This window comes from Salmo trutta, chromosome 18, assembly GCF_901001165.1.
Source record: "Salmo trutta chromosome 18, fSalTru1.1, whole genome shotgun sequence".
Lineage (NCBI taxonomy): Eukaryota > Metazoa > Chordata > Actinopteri > Salmoniformes > Salmonidae > Salmo > Salmo trutta.
Window position 1 is genome coordinate 47487119 of NC_042974.1, and position 14041 is coordinate 47501159.

At 42.5% G+C, this 14041-nt stretch overlaps 1 protein-coding gene across 1 annotated transcript; it reads right to left on the reverse strand.

The window, feature by feature from the left end:
• Positions 1-2316: 2316 nt before the first annotated feature.
• On the reverse strand, positions 2317-3659 carry LOC115153399 (MARVEL domain-containing protein 1). The gene has a single exon (XM_029698812.1). It carries the CDS (start codon positions 3358-3360, stop codon positions 2872-2874), a length of 489 nt encoding a protein of 162 aa, XP_029554672.1. The 5' UTR covers positions 3361-3659; the 3' UTR covers positions 2317-2871.
• Between the last annotated feature and the right edge of the window lie 10382 nt (positions 3660-14041).

Below are 14041 nucleotides of genomic sequence, written 5' to 3' on the forward strand. Positions count from 1 at the left end.
TTCCAACAAGGGGGAAATGAAATATGGGCTTAAGGCCTATGCCTGTGTAATGACCACATCTGTTAAATAGCATAGATGTAGGTTATGACGGCTGCGAGATGAACAAGGTTTTGGGAACACAGAACCAGGGCCCATATTCAGAAAGTGTAGTAGTGCTGATCTAGGATCAGGGCCCGTATTTATATTTCCTACTCTAGGTACGCTTTGTGAATACTGGCCCAGAAATTCCCAAATAGAGAGAGACAGATAGCACTTTGTTCATGTTCTTGAAGAAAGCCTGCCAGTGATGTAGTTATAGCTGTGAATCATAGTTGAGAGAGAGAGAAAAAGAGAGCCCATTGAAGTAGTAGCTGGTCTCTCCCAGTCTAGTCCAGTCCAGTTTGAGTCCATGCAGGAAATGTCTCTCTGGTTGAGTAGCCAGAGTAAATATCACTGGGCTGGCACTCTAACATCCGCCTGGCTTTATATGTGTTGAAGTGTCCTTTTCCCAGGGTTTCTCTCTGTCACACACTCTCTCGCTTGGTCATGCTCTCTCTCTATTTTTATTTCCATCACACTCTTGTCTCTCTTGCGTCCCCCCTCTTTCTCCCTTTCTTCCTGGCTTAGCTAACAAGGAAAACACCATCTCAGGAAAACACCATCTCACATCTGTCCAATGCCATTCTCTCTCTCTCTCTCTCTCTCTCTCTCTCTCTCTCACATGTTCTTAGAGGTAAAATACACTTAAAAACTATATATTTTTATTTTTTTCATTAGTCCACTGTTGATACATCGGGGCGGCAGGTAGCCTAGTGGTTAGAGCGTTGGACTAGTAACAGAAAGGTTGCAAGATCGAATCCCCAATCTGACAAGGTACAAGGTAAAAATCAGTCGTTCTGCCCCTGAACAAGGGGCAGAGGTCGTGTTCCTAGGTCGTCATTGAAAATAAGAATTTGTTCTTAACTGACTTGCCTAGTTAAATAAAGGTAAAATATATATATTTTTTTAAATACAGTCCCAAGATGTTTTGCATGTCAGCAATCAAGTTTTCAAGATATTGGACTTTCAAGAAGCAAAGTGTCAATGGCCACATCAGCAGCAGCAGCAGCAGCAGCACAGACACACATTACATTTACTTCATTAGCAGACGCTCTTAGGAACAGCGTCTTGCACTTGCAGTCAGTCCATACATGGCTGAGTCAAAATATCTAGTTCTGACGAGAGAGAAAATTTGAACACCTTAATGCAACCCAAGCAAAGCTGTCAGTTTCCCCACAAACAAATCAACTGTAAATAACTTTAATTTTAGGAAGACTCATTGTGATTGATCATAAGAAAAGTATCTGTCACTAATTGAAGTTGTGAGTTAGGGAGGCCTAGAGTTAGCAGGTCTTATTGAGAAGGAGGGTTCTTGTTTGTTTCTATCTGAGCTGTTTGCTTGGACTGTGCTGCAGATCCATCACTTATGACTCACACACACTGTGGTAGATTTACAGTCTATCCCTGCAGTGCATCTGTTCAACATTAGCCTCACCATTCCATCTTGTGTTTTGTGTCCTCCAGTCTACTCAGGGCTCAGCACAGGACATAGGTCCTGTCCCAACATTTTCACAATGCTTGCTTCCTCCCCCTTGCTTCATGTCTCTGGCTCAGCACAGAACATGGGTCCTGTCCCAACATTTTCACACCTCTTCCTTCATTTTCACATCGCTTAGGTTTAGCCTGTGTCATACACTCTGTGGCTGGATTTATTTCTGCTTATTCCAACTCTGTTGTCGTTGTCATGCCACGCATGCTTTTCTTTTTGCTTTCTAAGTTAGCAGGAAATGTGTGTTTGCCTGGAATAGACCACTACTCATCTAATCTCCCTGCAGACCACTTCTAGACCACTTATCAACACTTCTCACCCCCTCTCTCCACACACACACCCTCAACCCCCACCATTAATTATTGTAAGAACTTCCCCTTCCCAGTCAGTATCATCTCTCTCTCTCTCACACACACACACACACACACACACACACACACACACACACACACACACACACACACAGTTCCAGTCACAGAGATTACAGAGTAACAGCACACACTCTTCCATGTCTTTCATGTGGCATCCCAGAGACCCCTGCTGATTGGTTAAGCATGTTTGTCTCAGACAGGAAGTTGCTGAGGGCTCCCCGCCCCAAACTGGCTCTCATTTTGGAAAGCCACCAACACCATAATCATTCACAAACAGGTGCAAACACATAGAGTCTGCAGATCTATACTTTTCAGATTTGAAATAACTATCTGCCCCTACATGCAGAAGGTGTTATTACCAAATAAGAGAACCTTGTATCTGGTGTTCAGTGACGTTGGTTTTAATTCATCAACATTTGGTTTTAACATGAAGGACACTTCAGGAATAATTAGGAACATACTTGGTTTTGTTTTTGATATAGACGTGTTATTTCTGGCTAAAAGGATACAAAAAAAACATTGGCAACAAATATGGTGTAAGTATCGTCATATCAAAGGCATGTTATATCATGTCCCTGCTATTACAGCTTGTTGTAGGCTGCAAAGCATAGCATAAGAGGTATGCTTTTCAAATGCATTGGTAAAAGGTCCGGTGGACTTCTCAGTTTCGGGAATGTTGTTGTCAGTCAACGCAAAAACAGGGTACCAAAAAAGTATTGTACTGTAGCCCACGTTGACAAGCTACTGAAATGATGATGACATTAAATTACGGAACAAAATATGGACAAACCTATAGGAGTTTGAGTCAAGACAAGAGGACACTGCTTTGTGGGACAGAAAATACCCCTCTCCTCTCCCCTATCCAGGGAGAGCTCTTGCCTCCCTCCCCCAGTCCTCCAACATATCCCTTACTCCTTTGTCCCCCCCCCTCTCTCAAACCACCGTCTGCTCTCCCCGGCACTTCCTACAGCCAACATACACCGACGAGACAAGATACACAACAGCGCCCAGACATGCGAACACGGCAGCAGCCAGATAGACTTTATACAGGCAGTGGTGTTTATATTGCTCCAGGTTGCAGTACTCGTACCGCTCTGTCTTGTAGATCATGACGCCGATCGCCGGTAGATACAGCACCGCAGCAGCGACGTCATGAACCAGGTTGCTAAGCAACCACCGGTCCCCTCCCAAGACGGGGACAAGGTCCTGCTTGTCCAGGAGGGTGATAAAAAACGCGGTGAGGGTGAGGAGCCAGAAGAGCACGGCCACGAACAGGACGAAGTGGATGGCGCCTTCGTATTTGTTGGCGGCGATTGTGACCCATAGTCCCGCTCCGAAAAGGATTTGGAGGATTCGGATGATGCCGAGAAAACTCTTTAGGAAGTCCCAGAAATGTTTATTCACCTCCGGCTGGGGGGGCATCTCTGCTCCAGCGAACACTGGGTCCTTTAACTGAGCAGGGCGGGGGCTTTCAATCTGCCACAAAATACAAATAAAAACACCAACAAAAAAATGACAAATAAAAAGGGAGGGTGGAGTGCTAAATAGGTGGTTAGAAGTGTAAAGTTTGTAAAAGAGTTGTCTTTTCTTCTTCACAGCCCCGGGGTTTTAAAATGAGGATTGTGTGAGTTTCGTCTCTTCCGTTTCCTTTGGAGGGCTACAGCACTCCCCTCTCACCCAGGGCTTGGGGGAAGGAGACGGGGACGGACTGGAATTCAAAGGCTGCTCCTCCTCCTACTGAAGGGGGGAGGGGGGGGGCTTACTCTGTTTATTTTTCTCTTTCATGAGACAATCATTTCTTGTTTTGTCACTTCTTTTGCTTTAAAAAAATTAAATTAGTCTATCTTTATTATTTAAACTGGAATAATATCATACATCGTAAATTACAACACATGTACATTATATACAGTACCAGTCAAAAGTTAGGACACTCATTAAAGGGTTTTTCTTTATTTTTACTATTTTGTACATTGTAGAATTATAGTGAAGACATCAAAACTCTGAAATAACACATATGGAATCATGTAGTAACCAAAAAAGTTTTAAACAAATCAAAATATATTTGAGATTTTAGATTCTTCAAAGTAGCCACCCTTTGCCTTGATGACAGCTTCGCACACTCTTGGCATTCTCTCAACCAGCTTCACCTGGAATGCTTTTCCAACAGTCTTGAAGGAGTTCCCACATATGCTGAGCACTTGTTGGCTGCTTTTCCTTCACTCTGCAGTCCAACTCATCCCAAACCATCTCAATGTGGTGAGGTCAGGTGATTCTGGAGGACAGGTCATCTGATGCAGCACTCCATAACTCTTCTTCTTGGTCAAGAAGCCCTTACACAGCCTGGAGGTGTGTTTTGGGTCTTTGTCCTGTTGAAAAACAAATGATAGTCCCACAAAGCGCAAACCAGATAGGATGGCGTTTTGCTGCAGAATGCTGTGATAGCAATGCTGGTTAAGTGTGCCTTGAATTCTAAATAAATCACAGACAGGTTCACCAGAAAAGCACCCCCACACCATCACACCTACTCCTCCATGCTTCAGGTTGGGAACCACACATGCAGAGTTCATCCGTTCACCTACTCTGCGTCTCATAAAGACACAGGGATTGGAACCATAAATCTCCAAATTGGACTCGTCAGACAAAAGGACAGATTTCCACCAGTCTAAATCGAATCAAATCATTATTTTTCACATGCGCCAAACACAACAGGTGTTCACCTTACAGTGAAATGCTTACTTACAAGCCCTTAACCAACAATACAGTTTTAAGAAAAATAAGACATAAAATGAACAAATAATTAAAGAGCAGCAGTAAAATAACAATAGCAAGGCTATATACAGGGGGTACCGGTACAGAGTCAATGTGCAGTGGCACCGGTTAATTGAGGTAATCTAAACATATGGGTAGAGTGGGTGAGATAATAATAGAGAGTATCAGCCGCGTAACGGGGGGGGGGGGGGGGGGGGGGGGGGTGCACATATGCCATACCAGGCAGTGATGCAACCAGTCAGGATGCTCTCGATAGTGCAGCTGTAGAACCTTTTGAGGATCTAAGGAGCTATGCCAAATCTTTTCAGTCTCCTGAGAGGGAATAGGTTTTGTCGTGCCCTCTTCACAACTGTCTTGGTGTGCTTGGACCATGTTAGTTTGTTGGTGATGTGGACACCAAGGAACTTGAAGTTCTCAACCTGCTCCACTACAGCCCCGTCGGTGAGGATGAGGGTGTGCTCGGTCCTCCTTTTCCTGTAGTCCACAATCATCACCTTAGTCTTGATCACGTTGAGGGAAATATTGTTGTCCTGACACTATACGGCCAGGTCTCTGACCTCCTCCCTATATGCTGTCTCGTCGTTGTTGGTGATCAGGCCTACTGTTGTGTCATCGGCAAACTTAATGATGGTGTTGGAGTCATGCCTGGCAGTGCAGTCATGAGTGAACAGCGAGTACAGGAGGGGACTGAGCACGCACCGCTGAGGGGCCCCCGTGTTGAGGATCAGTGTGGCAGATGTGTTGTTACCTATCCTTACCACCTGGGGGCGGCCCGTCAGGAAGTCCAGGATCGAGTTGCAGAGGGAGGTGTTTTGTCCCAGGGTCCTTAGCTTAGTGATGAGCTTTGAGGGCACTATGGTGTTGAACGCTGAGCTGTAGTCAATGAATATCATTCTCACATAAGTGTTCCTTTTGTCCAGGTGTGAAAGGGCAGAGTGGAGTGCAATAGTGATTGCATGATCTGTGGATCTGTTGGGGCGGTATGCAAATTGGAGTGGGTCTAGGGTTTCTGGGATAATGATGTTGATGTGAGCCATGACCAGCCTTTCAAAGCACTTCGTGGCTACAGACATGAGTGCTACTGGTCGGTAGTCATTTAGGCAGGTTACCTTAGTGTTCTTGGGCACAGAGACTATGGTGGTCTGCTTTAAACATGTTGGTATTATAGACTCAGACAGGGAGAGGTTGAAAATGTCAATGAAGACACTTGCCAGTTGGTCAGCGCATGCTCGAATACACATCCTGGTAATCCGTCTGGCCCTGCGGCCTTGTGAATGTTGACCTGTTTAAAGGTCTTACTCACATTGGCTGCAGAGAGTGTGATCACAGAGTGTCTAATGTCCATTGCTCGTGTTTCTTGGCCCAAGCAAGTCTCTTCTTATTATTGGTGTCCTTTAGTAGTGGTTTCTTTGCAGATATTTGACCATGAAGGCCTGATTCACGCAGTTTCCTCTGAACAGTTGATGTTGAGATGTGTCTGTTACTTGAACTCTGTGAAGCATTTATTTGGGCTGCATTTTCTGAGGCTGGTAACTGTAATGAACTTATCCTCTGCAGCAGAGGTAACTCTGCGTCTTCCTTTCGTATAGCGGTTCTCATGAGATCCAGTTTCATCATAGCGCTTGATGGTTTTTGCGACTGCACTTGAAGAAACTTTCAAAGTTCTTGACATTTTCCGGATTGACTGACCTTCATGTCTTAAAGTAATGATGGACTGTAGTTTCTCTTTGCTTATTTGAGCTGTTCTTGCCATAATATGGATTTGGTCTTTTACCAAATAGGGATATATTCTGTATACCCCCCTACCTTGCAACAAATGATTGGCTCAAACGCATTAAGAAGGAAAGAAATTCCACAAATGAACTTTTAACAAGTCACACCTGTTAATTGAAATGCATTCCAGGTGACTACCTCATGAAGCTGGTTGAGAGAATGCCAAGAGTGTGCAAAGCTGTCATTTAGGCAAAGGGTGGCTACTTTAAAGAATCGCAAATATAAAATATATTTTGATTTGTTTATCACTTTTTAGGTTACTACATGATTCCATATGTGTTATTTCATAGCTTTGATGTCTTCACTATTATTTTACAATGTAGAAAATAGTAAAAAATAAAAAATAAGAACCCTGGAATGAGTAGGTGTGTCCATACTTTTGACTGGTGCTGTATATATATGTATTTTTTTGTCAAAGTCAAGAACTTCCCATTGTTCACCCCGTTCTCGTTTTGTTTAGATGGTTCTGCTCCTTTTCAGTTCTCTTCTAATTTGTTTAAAAACTGTTTGGCTGGGAATCAAAACATTTTCAATTGTCATTTGGCACCGTGTTTTCCATATTTGTGCGTTCACTATACATATGATACATATGGCTTACTGGTGTTCTTCCATGCCGTCCATGGGAGGGGTGCGTCACTTGAGTGGGTTGAGTCACTGACGTGGTTCCCCCCCCCCCCCCCCCCTTGGGTTGTGCCGTGGCGGAGATCTTTGTGGGCTATACTCGGCCTTGTCTTAGGACGGTAAGTTGGTGGTTGGAGACATCCCTCTAGTGGTGTGGGGGCTGTGCTTTGGCAAAGTGGGTGGGGTTATATCCTGCCTGTTTGGCCCTGTCTGGGGGTATCATCGGATGGGGCCACAGTGTCTTCTGATCCCTCCTGTCTCAGCCTCCAGTATTTATGCTGCAGTAGTTTATGTGTCGGGGGGCTAGGGTCAGTATGTTACATCTGGAGTATTTCTCTTGTCTTATCCGGTGTCCTGTGTGAATTTAAATATGCTCTCTCTAATTCTCTCTTTCTCTCTTTCTTTCTTTCTCTCGGAGGACCTGAGCCCTAGGACCATGCCTCAGGACTACCTGGCATGATGACTCCTTGCTGTCCCCAGTCCACCTGTCCATGCTGCTGCTCCAGTTTCAACTGTTCTGCCTGCGGCTATGGAACCCTGACCTGTTCACCGGACGTGCTTGTTGCACCCTCGGCAACTACTATGATTATTATTATTTGACCATGCTGGTCATTTATGAACATTTTAACATCTTGACCATGTTCTGTTATAATATCCACCCGGCACAGCCAGAAGAGGACTGGCCACCCCTCATAGCCTGGTTCCTCTCTAGGTTTCTTCCTAGGTTTTTGGCCTTTCTAGGGAGTTTTTCCTAGGGAGTTTTTCCTAGCCACCGTGCTTCTTTCACATGCATTGCTTGCTGTTTGGGGTTTTAGGCTGGGTTTCTGTACAGCACTTTGAGATATCAGCTGATGTACGAAGGGCTATATAAATAAATTTGATTTGATTTGATATAATGAGGTGAAAAAGGTCTTTGTAGATTTCTTTCAGTGTTCATCGATTTTCCCATACAGCATGGAATTTGGTTCGACTTGAATATTTACTCCAATATATTGCATTAGTTCCCATATTTCCTTAGTTCCGCTATACTCTAATAATAAGTGTTAAATTGTTTCATCATCAGTGCATGATGGCATTGGGCATTTTTTTGTTTTAACATAATAGCTCCATTTGACTACTGCTCTCACCGGGAGTCTTCGCACTGAGATTAGCCACGCCGTGTCTCTTAAGTGATTTGCCCATAGTCTTTTCACGAATTGTACACATTATGATATAGCAACATTATAATTCCACTGTAAACATCATTCACACTTGAGTCATAGATGTCTTTACTTGACTGAGTACACCAATTTATTTGTAGTTGACTGAGCTTTTCGGTAAAGTCAGCATACAGTTGCTTGTAATATGGGACAGTACTTATTGCTCTCCCTTTTTTCCAGCCTGGTGGGAACTTAAATCTCCAAAAGTCCCCACAAGGATAGTAAAACAAAGAAAATTCTTGGAAATTAGGCAGATTTGGAAAAAAAGCCATTTTCAGACTGGCCAATAAAAAGAAAAGATTAAGATGGGCAAAAGAACACAGACACTGGACAGAGGAACTCTGCCTAGAAGGCCAGCATCCCGGAGTCTCCTCTTCACTGTTGACGTTGAGACTGTTTTTTTGCCACTACTATTTAATGAAGCTGCCAGTTGAGGACTTGTGATGCGTCTGTTTCTCAAACTAGACACTCTAATGTACTTGTCCTCTTGCTCAGTTGTGCTCAGTTGTGCCTCCCACTCCTCTTTCTATTCTGGTTAGCGCCAGTTTGCGCTGTCCTGTGAAGGGAGTAGTACACAGCATTGTACGAGATCTTCAGTTTCTTGGCAATTTCTCGCATGGAATAGCCTTCATTTCTCAGAACAAGAATAGACTGACGAGTTTCAGAAGAAAGTTCTTTGTTTCTGGCCATTTTGAGCCTATAATCGAACCCACAAATGTTGATGCTCCAGATACTAAACTAGTCTAAAGGCCAGTTTTACTGCTTCTTTAATCAGGACAACAGTTTTCAGCTGTGCTAACATAATTGCAAAAGGGTTTTCTAATGATCAATTAGCCTTTTAAAATGATAAACTTGGATTGGCTAAATCAACGTGCCATTGGAACACAGGAGTGATGGTTGATGATAATGGGCCTCTACGCCTATGTAGATATTCTCCAGCTACAATAGTAATTTACAACATTAACAATGTCTACACTGTATTTCTGATCAATTTGATGTTATTTCAATGGACAAAAAAATGTGAATTTCTTTCAAAAACAAGGACATTTCTAAGTGACCCCTAACTTTTGAACGGTAGTGTATATAAATAAATAAATATATATATATATATATATATATATATATATATATATATATATATACACACACAGTACCAGTCAAAAGTTTGGACACATCAAGGGATTTTCTGTATTTTTACTATTTTATACAGTACATTGTAGAATAATAGTGAAGACATCGAAACCAGTGGTGTAAAGTACTTAAGTAAAAATACTTTAAAGTTCTACTTAAGTAGTTTTTTGGGGTATTTGTACTTGTCTTTACTATTTATATTTTTGACTACTTTTACTTTTACTTCACTACATTCCTTAAGAAAATAATGTACTTTTTACTCCATACATTTTCCCTGACACCCAAAAGGACTCGTTACATGTGAGTGCTTAGCAGGACAGGAAAATGATCAAATTCACGCACTTCTCAAGAGAACACGTGGTCATCCCTACTGCCTCTGATCTGGCAGGCTCATTAAACACAAATGCATCATTTGAAAATGATGTCTGAGTGTTGGAGTGTACCCCTGGCTATCTGTACATTTTAAAAACAAGAAAATGGTGCCATCTGCTTTGCTTAATATAAGGAATTTGAGTACTTAAGGATATTTGACCAATTCCATATTTTTGATACTTAAGTATATTTACAACCAAATACTTTTAGACTTTTACTCAGGTAGTATTTTACTGGGTGACTTTCACTTTTACTTGAGTAATTTTCTATTAAGGCATCTGTACTTTTACTTTTTACTTTTAAGTATTACAATTGGGTACTTTTTCCACCACCGATCAAAACCCTGAAATAAGACATATGGAATCATGTAGTAACCAAAAAAGTGTAAAACAAATTAAAATATATTTGAGATTTTAGATTCTTCAAAGTAGCCACCCTTTGCCTTGATGACAGCTTTGCACACATGTGGGTATAAAAAATAGACATCTTGTCATGTCTGCTCCCGCTCCCCCTCTCCCCCTCTCCGGTACTCGATGTCACCAGTTCACTCATCATTATGCGCACCTGCGCTTAATTATGGTACTCACCTGGACTCTATCATGTCACTGGAGTCCAGGTGATTCTTAGATTCTTCAAAGTAGCCACCCTTTGCCTTGATGACAGCTTTGCACACGTTGGAGTATAAAAAATCTTGTCACGTCTGCTCCCACTCCCCCTCTCAGGTGCTCAAGGTCACCAGGTCACTCATCATTACGCACACCTGCTACCATCGTTACGCGCACCTGCACTTAATTATGGGACTCACCTGGACTCCATCATTGTACATTTTGCAATAGAGTAATTTACCTCCCCTTTATCTGTCACTTCCTCAGTTTCATTCCCGAGGCAGCATTGATGTTGTTATGTTTCTCCTGTCCAGACGCTGTTCTTGTTTTGTTTCATGTCTATTTGTTATTAAGTCCACACCCTGCGTCTGTCGTTACAGAACCGTTACACATCTGGATAGAAAGACTGTGATTGAATGTAGTAAAATATACATATACATAAGCATTCAAAATACAGCGCAGCCATATAATCTACAAAAAAGGTCTGAATGAGAAATGATAATTTAGTCCTCAAGGATGCATGATATATTTAATCTATCAATCCAAAAAACCCTCTCAAATCTATCAATCCAAAACACGTCTCATTGTGAGATAATTTTAGGGTGGTTACCACCTCTAATAGGTGTTACCTGTTCCAGGCCCACAAAGCGCAAAGAGGACGATGGGCCTTGTACTAAGTACTGTTTTGCCATAGAATATTCAATAATGCCGGTGCATATAGCTAGCTGTTTTGTGTTCAGATATTCTTATTTTATTTTTGTTTGGCCCACATAGGCTTACCACACGGGCACGTAAACATATACACAACGTTGGTACAAGGTAAGCGTTTACAGATTAAAATGATTGACCTTGGGTGAAATGAAGCCTCTTCACAGCTCGACTCCGTTGGTGGAGTTCATCATAAAGGTTATTCACCATAGAGTTGAGTTACAGTGCCTTGCAAAAGTATTCACCCCCCTTGGCGTTTTTCCAATTTTGTTGCATTACAACCTGTAATTTAAATTGATTTTTATTAGGATTTCATGTAATGGACATACACAAAATAGTCCAAATTGGTGAAGTGAAAAAAAAGAAAAAACAGAAACGGGGTGCGTGCATATGTATTCACCCCCTTTGTTATGAAGCCCTAAATAAGATCTGGTGCAACCAATAACCAATCCAAAATTAAATCTAGAATCAGCTTCCTATTTCGCAACAAAGCCTCCTTCACTCATGCTGCCAAACATACCCTCGTAAAACTGACTTTCCTACAGATCCTTAACTTCGGCGATGTCATCTACAAAATAGCCTCCAACACTCCACTCAGAAAATTGGATGTAGTCTATCACAGTGCCATCCGTTTTGTCACCAAAGCCCCATATACTGCCCACCATTGCGACCTGTATGCCCTCATTGGCTAGCCCTCGCTTCATATTCTTCGCCAAACCCACTGGCTCCATGTCATCTATAAGTCTTTGCTAGGTAAAGCCCCGCCTTATCTCAGCTCACTGGTCACCATAGCAGCACCCACCCGTAGCACACGCTCCAGTAGGTATTTTTCACTGTTCAACCACAAAGCCAATTCCTCCTTTGGCCGCCTTTCCTTACAGTTCTCTGCTGCCAATGACTGGAACAAACTGCAAAAATCAATGAAGCTGGAGTCTAATATCTCCCTCACTAGCTTTAAGCATCAGCTGTCAGAGCAGCTTACCGATCATTGCACCTGTACATAGCCCATCTGTAAATAGGCCACCCAACTACCTCATCCACATATTGTTTTTGTTTTTTTGCTCCTTTGCACCCCAGTATCTCTACTTGCACATTCACCTTCTGCACATCTATCACTCCAGTGTTTAATTGCTAAATTGCAATTATTTCGCCACTATGGCATATTAATTGCCTTACCTCCCTAATCTTTCTACATTTGCACACACTGTGTATAGACTTTTCTATTGTGTCATGTACTGTACATTTGTTTATCCCATGTGTAACTCTGTGTTGTTTGTGTCGCACTGCTTTGCTCTATCTTGGTCAGGTCGCAGTTGTAAATGAGAACTTGTTCTCAACTGGCCTACCTGGTTAAATAAAGGTTAAATAAAATTGAAATAAACTTCAGAAGTCACATAATTAGTTAAATAAAGTCCATCTTTGTGCAATCTAAGTGTCACATGATCTCAGTATATATACACCAGTTCCGAAAGGCCCCAGAGTCTGCAACCCCACTAAGCAAGGGGCACCACCAAGCAAGCGGCACCATGAAGACCAAGGAGCTCTCCAAACAGGTCAGGGACAAAGTACATATCAGGTTTGGGTTATATAAAAATATCTGAAACTTTGAACATCCCACGGAGCAGCACTAAATCCACTCTTAAAAAATGGAAAGAATATGGCACCACAACAAACCTGCCAAGAGAGGGCCGCCCACCATAACTCATGGACCAGGCAAGGAGGGCATTAATAATCAGAGAGGCAACAAAGAGACCAAGATAACCCTGAAGGAGCTGCAAAGCTGCACAGCGGAGATTGGAGTATCTGTCCATAGGACCACTTTAAGCCGCACACTCCACAGAGCTGGACTTTAAGGAAGAGTGGCCAGAAAAAAAGATATTGCTTAAAGAAAAAAATAAGCAAACACGTTTGGTGTTCACCAAAAGGCATGTGGGAGACTCCCCAAACATATTGGAGAAAGTATTCTGGTCAGATGAGACTAAAATTGAGCTTTTTGGCCATCGAGGAAAATGCTATGTCTGGCACAAACCCAACATCTCTCTTCACCCCGAGAACAGCATCCCCACAGTGAAGCATGGTGGTGGCAGCATCATGCTGTGGGAATGTTTTTCATCTGCAGGGACTGGAAAACTGGTCAGAATTGAAGGAATGATGGATGGCGCTAAAAACAGGGAAATTCTTGAGAAAAACCTGTTTCAGTCTTCCAGAGATTTGTGTAAAGCAACACTTGAGTGGTTTAAGGGGAAAAATGTAAATGTCTTGGAATGGCCTAGTCAAAGCCCAGACCTCAATCCAATTGAGAATCTCTGGTATGACTTAAAGATTGCTGTACACCAGCGGAACCCATGTAACTTGAAAGAGCTGGAGCAGTTTTGCCTTGAAGAATGGGCAAAAATCCCCATGGCTAGATGTGCCAAGCTTATAGAGACATACCCCAAGAGACTTGCAGCTGTAATTGCTGCAAAAGGTGGCTCGACAAAGTATTGACTTTGGGGGGTTGAATAGTTATGCACGCTCAAGTTATGTTTTTTTGTCTTATTCCTTTTTTGTTTCACAATAAAAAATATTTTGTATCTTCAAAGTGGTAGGCATGTTGTGTAAATCAAATGATACAAACACCCCAAAAATCTATTTTAATTCCCGGTTGTAAGGCAACAAAATGGGAAAAATGCCAAGGGGGGTGAATAATTTTGCAAGCCACCGTAAGTCAGCTATTCATCTTTTAGGAAGAACTGATCAGGAGCCTTCCATGGTACTATTAGCCCTGTATCCTCCCATCAGAATGGGCTAAAAACCCTCTCATAATCCAGACAATGCTGGGCTAATCGTGCGCTGTCCTATAGGACTCCCTTTCACAGCCGGTTGTGATAAAGCCCGGGATCAAACCCGGGTCGGTAATGACACCTCTAGCACTGTGATGCAGTG

Coding starts and splice junctions, on each gene's coding strand:
- LOC115153399 (XM_029698812.1), bottom strand. CDS start 3,360: ATGCCCCCCCAGCCGGAGGTGAATAAACATTTCTGGGACTTCCTAAAG.